Source organism: Spea bombifrons, chromosome 5 (assembly GCF_027358695.1).
Source record: "Spea bombifrons isolate aSpeBom1 chromosome 5, aSpeBom1.2.pri, whole genome shotgun sequence".
Classification (NCBI taxonomy): Eukaryota; Metazoa; Chordata; class Amphibia; order Anura; family Pelobatidae; genus Spea; species Spea bombifrons.
The window spans coordinates 99,403,687-99,427,740 of record NC_071091.1 but is presented as its reverse complement, the minus strand read 5'-3'; the positions used below and the strand labels follow the sequence as shown (position 1 = coordinate 99,427,740).

Sequence of the window (24,054 nt, the reverse complement as noted above, 5' to 3'; positions counted from 1 at the left end):
TACTGTAAAGAACCTGTTATTATAACTTTCTATATCAGAACTACTTCAGAGTTGAGAAAGCTGGCAGAGATGTCATCTATATTTGAAATGTGTAACTTTTATGAAAAATGGAAACATACAATGCCTACTAGGTGCATAACAAGTAAAGGTTACAGTTCTGAAAATGTATATGCATATTTTGAAAGCATTACAATCAGCACCGAAAAAAAGTGGTTGTTTTTTCTGGTTTTATCACCATAGCAAACCAGTGGAATGCTACTGCTGATTGGACCATTCCATTGGTTGCTACTTCTGAGGACCAGAACAATTGGTTTAGAATTAAATTATTATTTTGAGTACATAAAGCTGTTCTCCTAAAGTGATCCTAGTTATATCTGCTCAGGCATGAAGTAGGTCTCTCATTTTTCTCACATTCTACATTTTGGAATTAAGAATATTAACTTAAATGGAACAGTTGTGTATAAGTGGATGGTGTTGGAGCAAGTGTGTGTTAGAGTATAGTGATAGCATGATGGTGTGTCCACATATGGTGTTAGAGCCCATGTGTATGCTAGTATATGGTATTAGCATAAGTGTGTGTGTATGTAATAGTGTATGGTGCTAGTGTGTGTGTGTGTGTTAATGTGTGCTAATATTTGGTATTAGGATGTATGTGGGTGCTAGTGATATGATGTTAGCATGAGTGTGTGTCAGTGGCAGAGTGTCTGGGGTGAGTTTACTGTTGTAAAGGAGAATAGGGTGAGGAATGGTGTGTATATGTGTATATGTGTGTGTAAGTATATGGTGTTAGAGTGAGTTTTGTTAGTATGTTTTTGTTTTTTTAGTTACAGGGGTTGGCCAAAAAATACTGCAGCCAGGTGTCACTAACCCTAGGCTTATCCAAGGGCAGTTCGGACACCTTTTACATAGACCTAAGCTTTTTTCAGCTAAAAAATTATGGTAAAGGTTGCAAAGCCAAAAGTTCCTTTATCTAAAATTATCTCAGCTCTTTTTTCTTTCTGGAAGCTTCTAAAAGTTAAATTGTTTTGAGGCTCCATAGAAGTATATTTTGATATCTTTTCAGCACGTATAATAGTGTATTTATTTCAACAAAAGGACAGAAATCTACATATACGATATTGCAATACATTAAAAAGCAATTAGCACTCAAACAGATATGACCTCTTTCTTATTTTCGTAAGTACCGGATATAATGAAATACATGACTTTTCAAGAGGTGTAATGCTTTATTGGATTATTTGTAATGATGGAAACCACATCTCTCAACTTAGTTTACTTTTCCAACAGGAGTACAGTTCACCTTTCACACATTTCATCTAGAAGATCTTCATGACTACCTACTAATCACAGAAAATGGTAGTTTTACTCAGCCCCTGGCACGATTGACTGGCTCCGAGCTCCCTACAGCAATCAACGCCGGTCTCTATGGAAATTTCAGAGCTCAGCTGCGTTTTATTTCAGATTTCTCAATATCATATGAAGGATTCAACATTACATTTTCTGGTAAGGATATTAAATCAGAACACTACTTAAAATATAATGTTTGCCTAAGCAGTCGGCGTTGTTAACATCTGTAAGATTAAATCAAGAATACTCGGACAACAAACAAACTGCGTGACATTTGTTTTGTAGTGGGTTGTAAAATATATGTTTGAGCGGGTGCATTATAGTATTATTCATTTTTAATGCGGCATAGTATGAATACCACTTTGGATGCACTTTTTTTTTTAAATTAATTTAATTTTGTCAGCAGAAATGATCACTTATGCTAAAAATGAGTTACCAGTTACATTAAAGTGGCATAGTGCTACCTTGCAACTGTTAAATGATTTACACTTATGTCTATATACCCTACTATGTCTAGCATTTAAAAGAGAGGACAGGAAAAAAAGGAAATGTGGTGTGCTTTAAAATACAACCTCCTAAGTACCCCTCTTTAGGAGAGAGAGTCTCCCTTTTTCAACAAAATCCCCCTTTCTTCTCCTACCGTCCCTGTTTTTATAGAACACATCTCTCATGGTGTTCTTCAGTCCTAAAACTCAAAATAATATGTATATAAACAACAGAAAATTTGTTTATATACTAAATTGTGTAAGTTAAAAAGATAATTATTTTTTAATACGTCACAACATCATTAAAAAATATTCATGCACCCAACCACTACTTAAATTTTGGCAGTATTTATTATATCTGAATTGAAAGCCACTGTAGAAATGTAGGCCAAACATTCTTCTACTAATTTTATAAGTTAGGTTAAGCTACCAGGTTGAGATGCAATCGATGTATATCACATCACATATGAACATTTAATAAAGGCTGTGTTGGATAATTTGTGTCATCAGAATACAATCTAGAACCCTGTGAAGATCCTGGAGTTCCCCAGTATGGGAAACGTCTTGGACATAACTTTGGAGTAGGAGACACCATCGCATTCTCTTGTTCATCTGGATATCGGTTGGAAGGGTTGTCGGAAATCATCTGTCTTGGCGGTGGACGTCGTGTGTGGAGTGCACCTCTGCCAAGGTGTGTGGGTACGTGGTCAGCTGCTTTCATTTGCTTGTCTGTGTAGTTGCTGTTTGAGATAAGACAAATGGCGTATTACCCTTTACTTTGATAGCATTAGTTTCTTGCATATTGTGTGTGTAATTTCAGTGGTAATCATGGGATTTACAGCAGCATAACTTTTTCCCTGAGATGGACACCTGCTGTAACCCAGAGAATTACATCGTATCCCATATATCAACTCGTAAACACATTTTTTATGATCATATGTAAAAATGGAGGCATCTGACACATTGGACAAATAGCAAGTGGGCGATAGGGCAACTTTATTTCCAATACTGCTGGTCTGGTGGCAGATCGGGTCTTGCAGTAAAAGAAGTATAAGAAAGTAACGTGTGGATGCACATTAAATGCCACGGGCGCTTACTCATTTCTAGTCCTGCCTGATATGATAAGTAAGACCTATAAAGAGGCATCACCTTCAACTGAAGCTTTAGAGTAACATAGAAACATAGAAACATAGAAAGTGACGGCAGATAAGAGCCAGAAGGCCCATCCAGTCTGCCCAACCTCTGAGTACTCTCCTTTAGTACTTGCCCTTATCCTATATCTAGCTTGGCATTATGCCTATCCCATGCTTGCTTAAATGACTTTACTGTATTAACATCTACCACTTCCACTGGGAGGCTATTCCATGCGTCCACTACCCTTTCCGTAAAGTAATATTTTCTGATGTTACCATTAAACCTTTGCCCCTCTAGTTTATGCTTGTGTCCTCTTGTTGCGGTTTTATTTCTTCTTTTAAATAAACTTTCTTCCTTTACTTTGTTGATTCCCTTTAAGTATTTAAATGTTTCTATCATATCCCCCCTGTCCCGTCTTTTTTCCAGGCTATATAGGTTAAGATCCTTTAACCTGTCCTGGTAAGGTTTATTTTGTAATCCATAAACCATTTTAGTAGCCCTTCTCTGCACTTTCTCCAACATATCTATATCCTTCTGGAGATATGGTCTCCAGTACTGTACACAATACTCCAAGTGAGGTCTCACCAGTGATCTGTACAGCGGCATGAGCACTTCCCTCTTCCTACTGCTAATACCTCTCGCTATACAACCAAGCATTCTGCTAGCATTACCTGCTGCTCTACTGCATTGTCTACCTACCTTTAAATCCTCAGAAATAATTACCCCTAAATCCCTTTCCTCACACGTTGAGGTTAGGACAGTACCAAATAGTCTATACTCTGCCCTTGGGTTTTTATGCCCCAGGTGCATTACTTTGCATTTATCCACGTTAAATGCCAATTGCCACAGCTCTGACCATTTTTCCAGCTTACCTAGATCGTTTGCCATTTGGCTTCTTCCTCCAGGAACATCAACCCTGTTGCAAATTTTTGTGTCGTCGGCAAATAAACATACCTTTCCATCAACACCATCTGCAATATCACTAATGAAAATATTAAAGAGAATGGGTCCAAGTACAGATCCCTGAGGTATCCCACTGGTAACAAGACCTTGTTCTGAATATACGCCATTGACTACAACCCTCTGTTTTCTGTCACTCAGCCACTCCTTAATCCATTCAACAACATTGGGATCTAAACCCAGAGATTGCAGTTTATTTATAAGTCTTCTATGTGGGACAGAGTCAAAGGCCTTACTGAAATCCAGATACGCAATGTCTACTGCACCACCTTGATCAATTACTTTAGTCACCCAATCAAAAAAATCAATAAGATTTGTTTGGCAAGATCTTCCTGAGGAAAACCCATGTTGTTTTTGATCTTGAAAGCCATGTGACTTCAGATGTTCAACAATCCTTTCCTTTAACATTGTTTCCATTAATTTTCCCACTACAGATGTAAGACTAACTGGCCTGTAGTTGCCCGACTCCTCCCTACTGCCTTTTTTGTGTATAGGCACAACATTCGCTACTTTCCAATCCCCAGGGACAACTCCCGTTACCAATGATTCGTTAAATATATCAGTTAACGGTTTTGCTAGTACACCCCCAAAATAAAGTAATTTCAGCTGCTCATATAATGTTAAAAACATGGATTAAACATAGTACTTTATACTGGATAATTTAAAGAGCATGGGAAGGAAAGACAATACTATGGAGGAAAGATGGGATGGGCAGCATGAGTATCAGGGATACAGTAATATAGTGAAATAATAGTGTCTTGCATTTAAGTAGCCAAAAACCATACTAAATTACTATTTGTAAACAAGTTATTATATATTTATGGTTTGGTATTGATGATTAGAGCTAACGTATCAGGTAACCAGTGTTGCAAAGACTTCACAAATTTCCCTCTGTGAACTGTGGGCTGATTTATGAAATGAAAATCCTCCAGCTGCAGATCTTGCAGAGGTTGTCCGTTGGAAAAACCAGGTTGTCTTTCCTGAGCGACCGTGCTGAGTATCAGCCCTAGTGATGATCAAGATGTAGCCTCAATGAACATCTTTTACTGCAGCGTTTTTAAGAAGAGAGAAAACCCACGAACAGTACTTTGTATTGATTGACTGCTCAATTTAGTTCTAATGGCTGATTGCTTTCCTCCTGGGAAGAGTGTGAGGCAGCAATTGTCTACCTAGTTTCATTGTTGATTGAATCTTCTCTTTGGTAGCATATTGTGGAATTAAAATACGATTGGAGCTGTGTATAAAAGGTAATGTAGGGGCAAAGTTTTAAAAAGTGCTTTTATTTCCATAGCAACCAATGCAATGTTCTTGCTGGTTGGACTTTCACATTGCTAGAATTTTGTTTCAGAAAACCCCAATATTTTCCTAGACTCATAGATACAATTCTGATGGGGAACATTAATTATACTTAATTTAACTTTATAATGGTGGCTTATAATTTGGGTAATGCAGTTAAACATGTGTATGAAAAATTTAACTTTTCTTAAATGTAAGTAGAAAAAATGGAAATATACATATATGATATGGAAATATGGAATCTTTTTGAAAATTACTAATTAAATGTAAAAGTTCATCGGGAGGCCAGAATAATGAAGAAAGATTCACTGGGAAAGAGAAGCGCCTCTGTACCTCTCTTTCTCTGCAACTCTACCTGCATTATTTTGGCCTCTCTGTTCACTTCCACAAAAGGGAAGAACCGCAAGGACAGCCTTTCCTCTGATAAGCCAATCAAAGTAGTGGATGTCCGGAGGCTCTTCCCTTTTGTGGAAGTTCACCGGGAGGCCATGTCCACGGAAAAGTGGACGAAGAAAGTAGACAGAAGAACAAGAAGATGAAATAAATGAAGCAGTGATATGCTACAAAGAGACAGATACAACAGCAGTCGGTGGAGAAGGTAAGGAAACATTCAGGGAGAGCGTGAGAGAGTGAATGAGAGTATAAGAGAACAGGAATGAGAGTGTTAGAGAGTGTGAAAGAACATAATAGTGTAAATAAGGGTAAATTTTTGCTTCTAAATGTAAAATGTCTTCAGAAATGAAAGGAAATAAAGGAATCAAAATTTAGCTTTGGTCCATTTGCACCACATCTAACATATATATGTTCAGTTCATTTTTGGCCAATTTGATTTCAGACAATGAATTCAATTTCCTTTCATTTTTGTTCACTCTCTGAATGTCCCCCTACCTTCTTTGCTGCTCCGCTTTTTGTTCTGAATCTTCTTGTGGTCCTTTCTCCTCTCTTTCTGTCTTATATTTTCTTTCTTTTTTTCTTCGTCTGCATCCAAAATAGTAACGCTTCTGGTGATGCCCTCTCCCTTGATTGAAGAATTGAGGGAGACGTCACTGGAAGCTCAGCAATTTTGGCTAAAGATCACACAAGGTTATTGTAGCTCAAAATAGGGGAGCTTCTGGGGACGTCCTCTCCCCTCAATCCTCCCATTGGGTGAGAAGATGGCACCCAAACCCTGCCATTTTGTTTGAAGTTCGTCGGGAGGACACTCTCATGATCTCTCTCAATGCCTACCTACCTTCTCTGCTGACTGCTTCCTTGACCTTGTTTCCTTTTATGCGGCTCTGCTTCTTCTTTTGCCTCTTCCTGTTTTTCTTTCTTCTTACTTTTTTCCCCCCACTTCTTTCCAGTATAGGCTCCATTAACAGGCCTCCCAGAGTGCTTCTGAAAAAGGGTGGCGCCTCCATGCAAACCCTCTCACTCAATTGGAGGAACGGGGCAGAGACTCTCCATGTGTGGCGAGCCCCCCGTTTTGCGGAAGTACTGCAAGAGGCCAGAATATTGAGAAGCGTTTCTGCTCTTTCTCCACAAATCCACCTGCATTTCATTTCCAAATGGAAAAAAAAACATCAAAATTGTCTGAACCAAAATTGCAGGAAACAAAATGTGTTGTCTAAAAAAGAAAGAACCAAAAACTAAATTAAAAATGTTTTTTGGTCCATGTGCACCTGTTGAACAGAAAGATACACAGATTATAACACAAGTTATAATTTAAAGGAACTATAAAAACCACCAATAAAGATATAAAATATAAAAACCACCAATAAAGTACATTGTTTCATAACTATTTTACCATTTCATTATTGCAGGTTTCTGTGATTTAAATAAATTCAACAAAATCTAAAAATACTGCTTAAATATTGCTTTGATTTGCCTTTCTGAAGTTAAATTATAAAAAATATATATTTATATTATTACATTTGGCAATTAGAGTTCAAATCCTAAACTCAATGAGACCAGGTTTCAAAAGATTCTTACCTTAAAACCGATCTGCAACATTTTATTTTGGTAAAAAAAATAGCTTTCATTACTGTCCCCCAGGCAAGTAATCTAGAGCAGAGAGAGTCTAAATCTTAAATCTAATCAAAAAAGGAGAAGCGTAAAAAGTTAATGTCCTCAAACTATTTCTCCACAGGCCCCACTGCATTAACGAAAGTTGAGCTGGAGGCGTGCTGTACCTTTGCTTTTCTAGTGCTCACTTCTTTAGCATTTACAGAAGAGAATGTCAAAGTAACTTATTTTGAATTCATAATGTCTTTGCTTTTATGCGTAAAAGTATATGTAATGGTATTTTTTAGGGATGTGCGTGGAGCCTAAAGGATCTCGATTAAATGGAAGTTGACAGGGTGCAAAAGCTTAATTTCACGGGGAAAAGTAAAACTTTGGTCTTTACCACATGTTATCTCAGTTCATTAATTTTCAATTTGTTGAAGAACAAATTCATATGTTTCAGGGTTGTAGCATGGGCGGTATATGTTAAAATGTTATTTCTGTTAAATGGGTAAGCTTAAAGATCACAAAGTGGGCGTTATTGCATTTTATTGCAGAATAAAATATATTTATAATAATTTGAGTTCCCCTTCAAAGCACATATTTTCATAATATAACATTTCAATTAAAATCATGTGATAATATGAATAGTTTAGGTTTCAAATACCAGAGGCTCAGCCAGTATTATGTATTATAATAAATATAATTACATATATATATATATATATATATATATATATATACATATATATATATATATATATATATATATATATATATATATATATATATACATATATATTAGACTTGGGCGCCGGCCAACTCTTCGTGTTCATCTTCGTATGGAAAAAAGTATTTGTATTCCACGAATATTTGCCTGTTCCTGTGTTCAGTTCGGGCGAATATTCATGAACATTCTTGATGTTTGTTTTTTCTTCGTTTTTTTTTTAAGGGGTTAATGCGGTACACAGCAGCTTTGGCGCCAGGATTTTAAAGGTCTGTACGAGCAACTATATTGGTTGATGGCAGGGGCCTCCTCTGCCATAAACCAATGAAGAGCAGCTGTTCTTCATTGGTTGATATCAGACAAGCCCCCTGCTGGCAACCAATAGAGTCACTCATATGGACCTTTAACTCCTGACAGCGAAACTCAGCCTGGGGAGGTTGCAGGAGAAACCATTAGTCTCCTTCATTGGTTGATGCCAGAGGAGCTCCCTGCCGGCGACCAAAAGAGTTGCTTGCACTGACCTTTAACTCCTGATCCCAAAACTTGGCCTGGGGAGGGAACATGAGTTTAAAGGTCTGTGTGAGCAACTCTCTTGGTCGCCGGCAGGGGCGGCCTCTAGCATCAACAAACTGGTAGAGTCGCTCACACAGACCTTTAACTCCATGCGCGATCATACGGATTTCTGCTCCCGTTAAGGGAGGCTAGAGGGGGAGGGGACCAGGGAGATTAGTTGGAGATATTAATGCACAAGTCTACTATTTAGTTACTATTTACTTGGGATTCATATAAAGTCAGAGCAGCTGATAAGTGTGTTGTTGAAGAGTTGGTATTGTGATCTGGTTAGGCTTAAGAATAATTCTGCAGCAGTTATTAGAGATTATAAATATCAATAAACTAGAAAAATCAAATATTAAAAACAAATTTAATAAATAAAATAACAGATCACAATATTAGTATAATTCATACTTTGGAAGGGGGGCAGAGAGGCAGTCCACCCAGGTGCCTCTCATCAAGGGGCTGCCACACTGGCACAAAGAGGTCCCAAGTCACCAAGAAATTCTCCTGTCTTTTTTCTCGCAAAAGGATGAAGCCTCTGGGCTTGTCCTCGATTTGAGGAAGGTGAAAGGGCTGTCCCATGGCTCTTTTGCATAAGTACCCCAAGATGCCAGAATAATGCAGAAAGATTTGTGGAGATGAGAGGTGCAGAAACGCTTCTCTTAATCTGTGAATCCATCTTCATTATTCTACCCACTCGGGAAGAACTTCCACAAAAGGTAGTGCTCCAGGAGGCATGATTCAAGGAGAAGCTGACAAAGAAAAAAAAAGACAGAGAGGGGTACTCACTTTTGTTGCCAAGGTTTAGACATTAATGGCTGTGTGTTGAGTTATTTTGAGGGGACAGCAAATTTACCCTGTTATACAGACTGTACACTCACTACTTTACATTGTAGCAGAGTGTCATTTCTTCAGTGTTGTCACATGAAAAGATATAATAAAATGTTTACAAAAATGTGAGGTGTGTTGTGAGGCGTGTATTCACTTTTGTGAGATACTATACACACACACACACACACACACTATCCAGGGAGCTAGTCACCTGTAAATACGGCTAATTATAGGTATCGGTTTATCCCATCATTAGTTATTTTGTCCGCTCTACTTTCCTGTGTTAGTGAAACAGAGTAAATATTTCAGAAACTACTGTCAACAATGCTATAGCCCTTTCTGTGCATGAAACGTCTAGAGAGAAAATAGATTATGGCATTCTGCTATATCAGATCAATAATAAAAAGAAACAGAGAAACGCTGCTCAGGTAGATAGTACAGTATAAACTCTCAACACTAGCACTGGGTGCAAATCAAAAGGTGCTGTTATCTCACATTGATATCAAACTGCTTACAAAACAAGCAGAAAAGGATTGCCTGCGGCACTCACATTAGATCGCAGGCAGAACAAAGACTGTATTAAAATCAAATCTTTATTAAATGTACATTGTAAATCCCAGACACAAAGCTCTATCGTATAGAGGGTTTCGGTCAAAAGGCGTTCATGTCTCAGCAGATGTCCAATGTGACTATAGCACTAGACAATGCAACACTACAGAAAATCTTAACATAGCCAACAGCTAATGATATATTCCTTTTAATCAAATTGTGTTTCTCGAGATTTAATTATATTTTATGCATTATGTATTCCTGTTAGCTAGTTAGTTGTTCTTTTACGGCGAATCTCGAGTGTACAGGGATCAGGTTGGCGATGATCTTAATGTGCTTGGTTATGTTTACAGTTATATTGGGACGAGTGTTTATAAAGCACACCACTGCCTATTAAAATGTGTGCTTTCAATTTGTGCTTTATCTGCAGCTGAATGTGGAGCGTCTGCAACAAATAATGAAGGAATTCTGCTGTCTCCGAAATACCCACTGAACTATGAAAATAACCATGAATGTATTTACAGCATCCAAGTTCAAGCAGGGAAAGGAATCAATATTTCAGCCAGAACATTTCACTTAGCACAGGGAGATGTTCTTAAAGTAAGTAAAGTAGGAAGCAAACAAAATGTATTTATTTAAAATAGAAAATATTCAAATATTCATAGGCTTCCTATGTTTGATTTGCAAAAAAAATCATTGTGATGTTCATTTCATGTGTTTTGGGGTGTTTTTTTTAGCCATTTTGATGTTTGTCGTAGATCCTGAACATTTATATGCATCTTGTAAAAGGGAATTTAATGTTTTACCTTCTGTGTCTTAAGATCAGCGATACAATTCCAATACAATTCCAAATTGGGACCAAGGCTTAGCTTCCTAGAATGCAGTTCTGATGTTCTACTTCATTACAATATATATAAAATGTTTAAAAGACTAATTGGTAATTAGAAAATATATAGAGAGAGAGGGGGGGGTGAGGGTATGAGAGTTAAAAAAAAAAAAAACAAAAACAACTAATTGCAAAAAAAAAAAAAAGCTTTGTGCTTTGTTTCCATTTATTTTGTTTTTGAAAGAGGATTTTCAGTAGAGTTACACATTTGAACACCTTGATTTCACCTTAAAATAAGGTGGGCTGACCACAGTGAGCTTCTTCTGCAGGATGAACTGAGTTGACCCTCCATAACGCATAGTTAATTAAATGAGTATTTCATCTCACTGATATATCTATATAATACATAGGTTCCGCTCTGTCCTGTTGCAGGAGAAGATTGCTTAAATTAGCCCTTTTAAATGCAAGAGAAGTTGGTGAGTTGAATCATTCAACTCTCAAGTGAACTCCCTGTTAATTATCTACAAGATGGGAGGACGTGAGTCCGGTGGAAAGCAAAAATCAGTAGCTAGTGGAAAGTATACATAGAAGATGGCCGGCAATAGAGCTGCTACCAAAATTATATGTCCAAGTTCCATATGTAGCCAGTATAACATGCGTTTAAGGTGTCACTAAAATCATGTATGGATATTTTTGGTTCTCATTCCCCTCAATAGGTTTTGTGTGTGTCCTCTATTTCACATGATTGATTATCTTCCTGTCCATTTGAAATTGCCTCCCAAACTGAAAGTCACTAGCCTTCCCAGCCAAATCTAAATATGACTCTCATTTCACAGATCAAAGGGCCAGCCATTAAGCCTTGTAATAATTTATCATGCTGAAGCCTCTGTGGCAGAGCAAGGTAAATTTACAAAAGCGGCAATCCATACCCAAGACTGTGAAACGAATATCAAAACTTTACGAATAACAGCTTACTATTATTAGGATTAATAATTGGCCCATTCTAAGTCTTGAATACAATATTACAGTAAATTTGCTTTTAAATAAATATAAATCTTGGTTTTTGTTGCAAGCGTTTACATTTTTGGCCAGATGAAAATGTTACTGGACTAATACAGATAGTTAAGTGTGTACTCAAATTTGAATTACAATATTGTAATTAAAAGCCTATAGATTAGCTCATCAAACTATAGCACAGATTATATTTTAGTGTTTTAACACTTATTCGATGTTGCAGATATGTAATTTTTTTCTTGATAAAGAAAGGTTATATTGGAAAAGTAGAATTTCCACTGTATGGTTTTGTCTAAATACATTTACAATCCATGTGTTGCATCACTAGTTTTTCCTTGAACAGTTGCCTTCAACTCAAGCTTTTGTTCCGAGTTCATTTCCAAAGTAATTTATCTTGTATTGCATGACTTTGTTCTACCCCTATTCCCCAAGGCAAACTGATCATTGAGATGTATTCAAATTATACAAATTAGTAGATGCACCATCACTGCTCTACATACAAGCAGTGTCTTCATTTTTGGTGGGTTTCCATTGAAATAATCATTACTTCCAAGCATATAAAATGCTTTATTGGCTGAGATGCATAACTTGTATTCAATATTTTTTACAGCATTCCCAATGTCGCTTTTCCCAAAATCCTATAGTTTACAGTTCCAAGCACTACATGATGATTCCAGAATAAAATAACTAATATATACGTATTTGGAATCCATGTCGAACATATATTAGACTTGTGCATTTGGATTTGTATGAATTGCAAATTTTGGCAAATTTGACGAAGCCATAAAAACAAGGCCAGACCTCCACAACACAGACAAAAAGCTCTGAATTATCGTCCCAAATGTGTGGGCCCTTCCACTCACACTTTCGCAGACTCTGTTAGACTATCTTCTGTTAGACTGCATCTCCGCGGCAAGTGAGAATGTCACAGAACGCCCTGCAATTTTAGTAGAAATAAACCTTAGGGCAAAATGGCGCCGCTTTCTATGACGTCAGCGAAAGCACCAAGATTTTGGTGGAAATTCACCTTAGGGCAAAGTAGCGGCACTTTAGTTTATGTCCTCTCCTCCGATTAGAGTAGATGAACAACAAGAAAATGCGGAAGTGGAAGCAGAAGAGGAAGTGGTCATCAGTGAAGTTAGGGAAACATTTAGAGAGTGTGAGAGAGAGTGAACGAGATTGAGGTTGTGAGGGAGTGAGCGTGAATATGGGTACCAGGAAAAAAATGTTCACAATTTACAAGTGGGCAGGGAACGTAGTTATTTGTCTGAAAGCTAATGGGCCAAAAATAAACGGAAAAATTAGTTTGAATAGTTTTTGGTCCATTTGCACATGTTTAATGTATACAATGGAAGCAGCCATCTTAATAGTAGTTATAGGAATATTCCTTTAAATTTAATTATTTCTCCCTGTTGAGTTGCTGATTGTCGTTGATTGGTTCATGCAGCCTTTGTAGTGATAACCTTAGTACAGAACCTTCTGACAGGAGATTGATTAGATAATTGTTTTGCCAATCTTAGCTTTTATCAGGTAAAATATTCCATATAGTTAGATGGTTAAGATGGCCGGAAGGGCCCTTTCTAAACTATTTTGAACCGGTACAAGGAGACAAGAGGAAGGGGTCACAGGGGTCCCTATAGTTAGGCGATTGTAGTTTTAATGAGGGGAATTTTTTTTACATTTTTTTTATTTTGAATGCTAAAATAATCAAATGCTTTCAAGATTTGTTTTTTCTTGTCTTACAAAGATCAGGCTCTATGGTCTGTAGAGCAGTTGATATGAAAGAGAGTTTTCTTCTGTGCTGTTGAAATTTTTGACTGCAAAACAAAATCACAAAGTCTTTGGGCTTCAATGAGCTGAAACATCAATATGTGGGAGAATATTACTTGAAATTTCAGATTTTCAACTGCAGTAGAATCACAAACCAGACTAAAACTACTTAAAAATATAAATCACATTCAGTGGACTTTGGAGCATTGTGACAAAACTGCTATTAGAAATATGGTTGTATTCATCTTGCTTAATAAAATAAAGTTCACATAATGCTATACTATTTGGGCATGGCTTGAGTGCCCAGGTTTTAACAGAACAGTATACGTCATTGTTCATGCATTTTTGCAGATATACGATGGAAAGGACAACACAGCCCATTTACTAGGAGCCTTCACTGGGTCCTCACTAAGAGGGCTGACCCTTAGCAGCACATCAAACCATTTGTGGTTGGAATTTAACTCTGACTCGGAAGTCAACGATGAAGGTTTCCAATTAGTATATACAAGTAAGTACTTCTCTCTCTCTCTCTCTCTCATTTAATGCATGTTTTTAATAAGAATACTAGAGACCTATCTAGCATTGTTTCTATTGTAATAATAATCTTTTTATTTTTCTTTCAAGACCATCTAAATGTGCTAATTAATATTGTTTCACCCATTTAAAAATGCATAATTACTACTATGGATTTACAAAGTGGCAAATGCTTGAAGAGAGCACGTGAATTAAATATATCTAATAAGCAAGACTTGAGAAGCATGTGGGGACGTAAGAACTTTGACAGCCTTGACTTGATTTATAGGTGATCTACCGCCTGCACTGTCTTCCAGGATGCTCTGTGGGAAAAATATTAACAATGCAAAGTATACTTTAAAGGGTGTTTCTCTGGGAAAAAAACTACTAAGGAAAAGATTTAGGAATCATTGACATACAAAAAACAGACTTAGCAACATTGCGCAATGCCAGTCATCAGCTCAAAGGCCAATAAGGTATTGGCATGTATTAAACTGGGTATTGATACACAGGCTGAAGATGTCACCCTGCCTCTTTATAAGCCAATGCTAAGACTTCACCTTGAATATGCAGTGTAATTCTGGGCACTGGTCCTTAAAAAAGGACATAGTGGAAAAGGTACAAATAAGGTCTACAAAATTAATAATGGGATTGAAAGTTCTTAGTTTTGAAGAGAGACTAAATAAGTCTATATATGCTAGAAAAAAAATGCCATCTTAGAGGGGATATTATAACATTGTATAAATATGTGCAGGGCCAATCTAAAGACTTCTCCTGTGACATTTACAAAGAGCAAGATGTTATCCTCTGAGACTAGAGGAGCAAAGGAAGTGATTCCTTACAGTAAGGGCAATAAAGATATAGAATCCACTGCCAAGTAAGGTGGTTCTATCAAATACATTGGATGCCTTCAAAAAAGTCTGAATTTATTTATTTATTTAGAAAAGCCCAGCATACTGGGTTATAAATGATAGGATGAACATTATGGTGTCCCAAAGGAATTTGTTTCCCCTTAAGTGCCAAAATAATAAAAAAAAAATATTGTTTTTTTGCCTTATTTTAAAAAAGCAGAATGGATAGGAAGAAGGATTGAACTTGATGGACGTTAGCAAATTACTATGCTAAATATATAAAGCACATCTTGAGTTGGTCATGGATCCAATACTGTTCTTCTCACAGACCCTAAACCATAATAAAATGGTTTATATTGTTCAACGTAGTGTCATTGGGAAGCCAAAGAAAAAGATCATTATCATCTATAATCTTTATGACCCTCAATTTCATATAATGGCATGTTGTTTGGAGGTTATTTTCAGAATATATATGTCCTACCTGTTAAGTTTTCTTTTGAGGGAACTAGGGAATTGTGTTATTAAAATATCAATCAGATGGATTAATGCTTTATCTACAGCATACCATCTAAAAGACTTATAAATGTGTTATGTGCTTAAGATTACAACTGATCCAACAATAGATACATCCAAACACATATCAATGAAATCACAATATGTATTCCGATATATCTCCTGAAGGCTAATGTGTCTTCTAGCTACAATAACTACACTTATCCAGGTGAATGGGTATATGGATACACTTATGAAATATGCACCGATAAACCCACCCACTGGCTTATTAAGTTAAACAATCCCTGTTCTATCTCTTCTAACTTTTAAGGTTTTTGAACTGAAAACTTTCGCTTCTTCCAGAATGCAACAGAATATTTTGGAAACAACAACAGGATATCCAAGAATCCACAATGCGGCTATGATATAACAATATAAACTTTTACTAGAACGTTCCAAATATAAAACAATACAAATAACAGTACAATAACAATAATCCCCACATTAATTGACAGACTTACAACAAATACATATATATCTAAGTTCCTATTTACAATATTCAAACATGCATGTTCATAGTTACCTTCCCTGAGAGCTCCAGGTTAGTGATGTTACTTTGTCTCTTTACTTTCTCTCCTCCTCCTCTCCTCCTTTACTTTCACTACCTGTCCCTTGATATACTAGAGGGTCCCAATTGAGTCTAGTGGGAGATCCCTGATTGGACCCTGTGGTTGCCGTAGTTACCCTTTGAAGTTATTCCCTTTGGCCAACACCACACCCTGGGGTCATTACAATCATGGGGCAGTAAAACCCAAAGATCTCCTGATCTGATTATTGACATGACAATCTATTTTATGCGAAAACCTGTCTTTCTTCCACACACCCTTCATCACGCATATCAGTGTTATCTAAACTAAGACAAAAGGTTTCCCAAATATTTATCATTCCCGGCCACCTCCCATGCATCTTGATTTAACTAGTATTAACAGAAACCATGATATATATATATATACACACACACATACACATACATACCTACATATGCATATCTACACACATGTACATCCATACACCCGCATACACGTGTCCATATACATATTTATTCACACAACTGCTTATAGTGTAACATACCCATCTGAAATACATGTCTCACCTTATATTTTTCTCATTCCATTGTGGATTTCATTCCAAGAAACCAATTACATTTAAGTGACACAAACTGGGCCAATACTTCAGTTCAAATTACATGACTTGAGCCATCATTCAAGATATGATATCACTCCACATCACATTGTGCGATTACATAATTTGTGGCTTTTGTATGAAGAATGAATGTATTATATGTAATTGTATCATTACTACACAATGCATTACGAAAGGTTGTATACAGATGAGCAACTACGTCATTTCTAAACACTTCAGAAAAACAATTTAGATTTATATATAATTTTAAAATACATTTGTTTTAGGGTAGTAAATCTCAAGATCATGCTAACCAGTGGTGGACCATTGCTGACAACTCTCAGAAGTATAAGAATCCCTTATGATTCTAGTTTTCTGAGAGTTGACTGGACTGGTCTTTTAACTTAAATTTTTAGCTCCCTCGTGAACTATTATTTTTACTATATGTATATATTGTAATATTACTATTTTGAAAAAAGCTTAACATTATATAAAATATAAGTTTCGACCCCGCTGTCAACCTGATGAGGGTCAATGATTTCTCTCATACCGAAGAGAAGCTCAGAAATAAAACATTATCCATGTAACTCTGTTTCCTAAAAATGGGCTTGTGAGTGTTTTATCAATTTCATTTGACTACCTATTATTGTCTGAACATTTTCTGTTTGTCTATAAACAACTATGTCCACTCTAATGATGAATTTTTCAGACCCTATCTATTAACAGTTTGTGTTCTTAGTGTATTCAGGGGTTAATTTTAACACAACTAGTAAATGTCCTTTTGTTTATGCCAAGGTTTTGAACTATCACACTGTGAAGATCCTGGGGTCCCTCAATTCGGATATAAGATCAGTGACCAGGGACATTTTGCTGGCAGCACCATCATCTATGGATGCAATCCAGGTTACACTATCCATGGAAGTAGCCTTCTTAAGTGCATGACCGGTGAAAGAAGGGCTTGGGACTACCCTCTGCCATCATGTATTGGTAAAACAGCTTTTATTATTTCATCAAAACAGCTAAGCATTTTAGTTATACATATACCCTGCATGCACAATGACAAAGGTCAGGCTATGATATGTCTGGGGAGTTACTTATCTCCCTGCTTTACAACACCCCACCACATTTACCAAAGCAAAAATGTGAAATGTTCTGAAGGTTGTGACTACAGGTGTTACGTTACAAAGGCTTCTAAACCTCCTGAAGGAAATCTGCTCCTCAAATAAACAAGAAATACACTTAGAGATAATTACACCATTTATGTTCATGCTATCACCAGGCCCTTTTAAAATGGGTTTTATTGTTGGCTAGATCAGGATCTGTTGCATATATCTTATGGATATGGATCCATTGGGATAACAAGTTAAATCTATTTCACAAAGACACTTCCCAGAGGTCAAATGAGATGTATTGAGGCAGTAAATGGCCACCAGCCAGTTCCATTGCACCAATGGTTGACTTTAACCACAATGCTTCTATATTTCGATATCAAAGTTAATGGTAGGCCATATCAGCTCAACTGGAACCCTGTATCTGTAAAGCAAATGTGCAACATTATTTTACATAATGACTAGTTTAAATGTGCCGTTATGAGTAGCACTGGTGATCTCTCCTTATGTGGTCTAGACTTTCAATTATGCATATTGACTAAAGGACAAATGATACAACTGGAAGTGGTCTGAACAATGAACACTACAATCCCGGGATTCCTGTTTAGAAGACGTGCCAAAAGGACCATTAAACTGAAACTTCTGCGTGTTGAATTTTATTACACCACTGCTGTGCTTTTAATGGTCGATAAAAATCTATTAACAATTTTCTTTAAGTCAATTTTTTCCCGGCCTTGCCGATACGTTCTCCTTATATCTAATCATTATAAAATTACATAGCAACAGGTGACAAAGTGGATATATTGAAAGTAATGTCTTCCAATTAATGAAGTAGACATCATGTTGTGAAATTAACTAGAGTTCCCACAACACTTTTATTCTGCAGCCTATTAGTGCTTTAATAAAACACATTAAATGAAGTGTGAGGACACTTGACCAAATAAAAAGCCTCCAAATAATTGTATTTGGGTTTTAACATATAAAGTATTTGATGCAAACAACAAAAAAAAACAATAGACGCATACGGACTATTGTACTTTTGTAACTATTTCACCATTACTCAAAATAATTGTGTTTTAAAAAGGTGAAAAAAAAACATAATGTATATGAAACAGTACATACAATTCTCTTTGTCCCAAACTTTTTAAACCAAACACAATCGGTAATGGATTGTCATGCAACAAAGAAGGGATTCTTACAATCAAAAGAATGAAAGTATGGCAGTATGACAGTCAGCGCCATTACGGGTGGTCTATTTTCAAACATGAATATCAAAATTAATATAAGTCCTGGAATATGGATGATCTAGAAGAAATCTGATTCAAAATTTGTTCCAAACAAGAAATACCTTTTTCCATTTAAACTAAAATGAATTTCACTCTAAATGATTTACTATCCTCTTAAGGTAAAAAAAATGATGTGGAGCAAGTTGAACACAGTGGATTTATTTCTTGTTTATTTATTTATTATTATAACAGTTTTAGTTATCCCCGGTATCAATATTCATCATGGGAAGGGCAGGAGAGGTATAATAAACCAAAGTGGGAGCACTTACTTTCCTTAGTCATAGTCCCTTGGACTGTCTTATATCATCTATTTTAATAATAATGTATGTTCATATTTTGCATTTTTTTACGCCTTAGCTGAATGTGGTGGTCGTTTCAAAGGAGAATCATCTGGGAGAATATTGTCACCTGGATACCCCTTTCCATATGACAATAATCTACGTTGCACATGGATCATCGAGGTGGAACTTGGCAATATCGTAAGGTAAGAAAACTCATCTGAATTACAGACAGAAGTTTTTGAATTCTACCAAAAGGAGTTTTTTCCATTACTGTTGACGTATGAAGAACGTATCAGTGACCACCCCCTCAGCGTCCTTTTGCCCTGCAGTGTTTCTTTGCTTGACTCTACTTCTTTTGATTGATACTAAGCCTGTTTAGCAGGTTCATGTGCCATGGTGAAAGGCATATACTGGTAGGGTTTACTTCTGATCGCGAGTTCTATTTGGGGTGATTTGGGGTGAAAAAAGCTTTAAATGACAATGCCAGTTTTATTAGTGTCTTTATAATATCCCTTACATGTAAATCTTAGCCAAGCCAAAAACCAGAGTTCCAATTACCTTATACACTTTCTGACATACGTGAATAAATGACCATGTGCAGGTAACATGTCATATCTCTCGCTGCGTGACCTGATAACACAACTACGATTTATTTGAAGCATTAGCCTTCTTAACATAACAAAGTATGAGAAATCATGCTAGAGACTTCCTAACTCTCTCTGTCAATGCTAATTTTCAACACACAATGTTCTCATTCGACTATTCTTCAAAACAACAGTGACTAATTGCAGTGTCAAATTCCCTGACATTAAAAGGTTCTTATTTCTGTGATAAAAGAAGATTTTAAAAATACTATATATCACCTCAAGTGACATTTCATGAGCACAAGCGTACAAATGCACAGAAACCGAGGATGAAAACATGGAGAGGAACCCCCCCCCCAATTTCTTTATATTTCCTCTGTGAATAAAATTGTCATATACGGTACATACGTGCCAACTTTTGCTGCATGTGTCCCGGGACATGACGGGGAGGAGCCCAGAGTGGGTGGGGTTGTGCTGAGTGACATGACTCCACCCACTTTGGTCTCCATCACCTTCCCTCCCAGGGTGTCTGGAGCTCATGAAGCAGAGACATACACAGATTAAATGCAATGCTTCCTGTGCACAGTATTTTTATGACGGGACAGACCCAAATTTGACGGGTCGGGGCCCACAAAAATGCAGGACTGTTGGCAGGTATATATATATATATATATATATATATATATAATGAATTTGTGTCATGCGTATGTGTTGGTTTAGTTAATAAGAATAATGCATATAGCACAATGTATTTAGTCAAAGCTGATTTATTGTTTTTATTTTTGAGAGACAACATATAAAAAAAAGATCTTGAGATTTTTGGACCTCAGGGGTCTTTTTTTTTCATTTAAAAAAAATGGGTCTCTAAGGTCCCGAAAGCTTTTGTTATTTCTATACAATTTTTCTTTGTTGCCCACTTTCGATGAAGAAGGGTCAAGGTCAAGCAAGAGGTTGACTGATGTTTTGGTTTAGTGTTATTACTATTTGATAAAGAACCACAGGGTCAGCAGGTTAATTTTTTTTAGTAACTACTACATCTTTTATCCATCATTACAACGCTTTATTACAAATCCATCTAGATTAACTTATTTCTGTTTTTTTCCCCGCAGCCTTCAATTTCTTGCATTCGATACAGAAGCATCACACGACATTCTACGGGTCTGGGATGGACCACTTAACAATGAAATGCTGCTGAAAGAAATCAGCGGATCTCTTATCCCCGAAGGAATTCACAGCACTCTTAACGTGGTTACGATTCAATTTGATACGGATTATTACATAAGCAAGTCAGGATTTGCAATTCAGTTTTCAAGTAAGTTACAATTTGTTTTTTTTTAATGCTGAACCTTAAACAGTTGTTTGATGCGCGACAAACCCAATGTTAATGTAGCTTTGGGTGTGAATAGACCAGAAATAGTGAACATTGTTATTACTGAGATAAAACCACATCCATGCATATACTCACCCAGAAACTGATTTATTGTCTGATTAAGGAGTTGGAATCCCAAATAGTAGTTATTGTGAGTGTTTACTTAAAAGCATGGAGCCTTTTGGCAATTTGTTTTATAACCTCTTTAAATGGCTTCATAGTGTACAGGGAAACATTTTTAACATTAAACATAATTAAAATGTTTTGTTTTACTGGAATTCATTTAAATTCTCTCACGATATTAAGCCTATTTTCACTTTTTGCTGGTAGACTGTTCCATTTTTATCTCTCAGTAAAGTAAAATTAACCTATGGTAGATCAAAGCCTCCTACCCTCTTGTTCAAGACTATGACCTCTTCTAACTTTTCTCCTTTCTTAAATATCCCTTTAATCCCTTAAATTAAGTATTTAAATGTTCCTATCACATCCATCCTTTCTCATCTCCCCTAAATTACTGATATTTTTGGCAAACCAACCACAATTGTACACAATTGTCCCATTGTACAGCGCTACGGAATTTGATGGCGCTTTATAAAACAATAAGTAATAATAATAATAATTTAGGCGGTCTTACTCTGAACTTTCTCCAGAATATTTAGATCTTTTTAGACGTTTGGTCTCCCGTATCGTACAGAAAACTCTAGTAAAATAACATAACCACCTCCATCTTTCTGCTACTAAAGCTGTAGCTGCCCAACTTTGTTGCCCTACTTGCATTGTGTGCTGTTTTGCTACTCTGCCTGCCTTAATCCAAATTACAAAAAGTATTTCCTAACTGTTTGCATCTATAATAGACCGACCTATTAATCAAATACTTTTATTTGTTTATATAACATGTGGATATTGATCCAAAACACCACTGTAGACAAACAAAACTTGCAACAAAAAATGCAAACAAACAAATGATTAATATTTATATTACATAAAAAAAAAATGTAGCTTGAATATCCCCTTCTATATATATATATATATATATATATATATATATATATATATATATATATATATACAAACATTTTTGTATTATTTATTCCAAGAATTTGGATTATTGGATGTGATTTCCCCTTTAATATTAATAATAATAATAATAATAATAATGTAATAGAAATTGGTTTAACCCCAACGAAAATAACAATATTAAAATTTAAATGTCACATTTCTTCTCAAACTCCGTTATTAATATTAGAGACGTTGTAACCTAATTTTTGATGACTGGTAATGACCGATTGACCCAGTTAGTCTGCTCCTTGAGTTTGGTCGCTGAATATTTTATCAGTTTCTTGTCAAGCAGTTTTATTGTATTTTTATTTTTAGGCTCTGTTGCCACAGCGTGCCGGGATCCTGGAGTTCCTATGAACGGCACTCGGAACGGAGATGGTCGAGAGCCAGGGGACACGGTCATCTTTCAGTGTGATCTTGGCTATGAGTTAGAAGGGGAAGAAAGAATAACTTGCATTCAAGTAGAAAATCGGTACTTTTGGCAGCCAAGTCCGCCATCATGTATAGGTATAAAAACCTTTTCTACCATACAAGTTTAATGATTTACAGGGGACCTACTAAATATCGTTTATATGAAAGATGCACTCCATTAAAAATGAACCATTTAAATAATGCCTTCTTGTCAATGGGGAAATTAGCTTTTTATTGATAGTCAAAGGTCTAATAAAATGAAAATTAAACATCTTCACACATAATCACGAAACAACATTTTTGTTCAAGTAGCCCTTAAGTAAAGTTAGTTATAAAATGCAATATTTTGATGGATATGCATAACCCATTGTCGTCGTAGATTGAGTTTTAGATTTTTCTTATGTATCTTCTTATTTGTTTTAAATAGTTCCATTGTTTTAGTTACATTTCATTTAATAGTCAGGAAGAACCATTAAATCTAACATTTTAATTGCATTTTAATCATCCAAAAAATATCTGGGTGGTGGTAGATGATGTTTCATATTATTACATTTAATTAATTTACCCAGGTTGTATCTTAATTTTTTATTCATTTTTTTTTCCTTTGGTTCAGAGATAAAATTAAAAGAAAGCATACTAAAATATTCTCATTCCTGATGTCCTGCATATGTTACATCTATCTATCTATCTATCTATCTATCTATCTATCTATCTATCTATCTATCTATCTATCTATCTATCTATCTGTTACTTATCCTAATACAAGTTATGTATGTTCTATTCAAGAGACTTAACTTTTTATTGTTTTAATGTGTTTTTGTCGTTATGTTTTCAGATATTTTAGGAAAGGTTAAATTAGTGTTCACGGGGAAATTATAACTTACCAGTGAACCTTCGTTGGCGAAGTGCTAAAACAACAGGGAGTGAATATTATCAGGCATTTAGAGACCAATCTAAAAAGTGTAACAAAGTATAAAACAGTTGAAAAATGTGCACCTATTTTACACGAATTTGTGATTTTTGGTATCTTTTAAAGCAGTTTTTGTTTTAAAGTTAAACTGACTACTTTTGTTTTAAAAAAAAAAAACATAAAAAATGTTTATGAAAAATGCAATAATGTTTTTTTATTGGTCATTCAGTAAAAATGTTGGTAAATAGGAAAGGAATAAATTAATGAGGAGGACTATACATTTCTTATACCCGTGGTTTGCATTCTAACTGCAACCATATTTCATTTTAATCTGTACATAATTATATTTAGTTTAATGTTAGTCTTGGGAAAAGTGGCAGATCTACTTTAATGATGTTCATAGATCATTCAATAGATATTTCTCTGTGTATTACATTAGATTTATTTATAAAGCGCCGGCAGATTCCGCAGCGCTGTTACAGTCAGTCATGCTGTATTGGATGATATTAAGTTTTGAAGTGCCAGAACCT

At 35.8% G+C, this 24,054-nt stretch overlaps 1 protein-coding gene across 1 annotated transcript in view; it reads left to right on the top strand.

Moving 5' to 3' along the window:
• The window catches only part of CSMD3 (CUB and Sushi multiple domains 3), a 445,444-nt gene that overhangs the window by 260,984 nt on the left and 160,406 nt on the right, over window positions 1–24,054 (top strand). Inside the window, exons 21-28 of the mRNA XM_053466566.1 lie at window positions 1,288–1,503; window positions 2,343–2,531; window positions 10,298–10,467; window positions 13,829–13,985; window positions 17,311–17,502; window positions 19,268–19,394; window positions 20,885–21,087; window positions 22,519–22,710. Of these exons, the coding sequence (XP_053322541.1) occupies window positions 1,288–1,503; window positions 2,343–2,531; window positions 10,298–10,467; window positions 13,829–13,985; window positions 17,311–17,502; window positions 19,268–19,394; window positions 20,885–21,087; window positions 22,519–22,710 (1,446 nt within the window). The remainder of the gene's footprint in view (window positions 1–1,287; window positions 1,504–2,342; window positions 2,532–10,297; window positions 10,468–13,828; window positions 13,986–17,310; window positions 17,503–19,267; window positions 19,395–20,884; window positions 21,088–22,518; window positions 22,711–24,054) is intronic.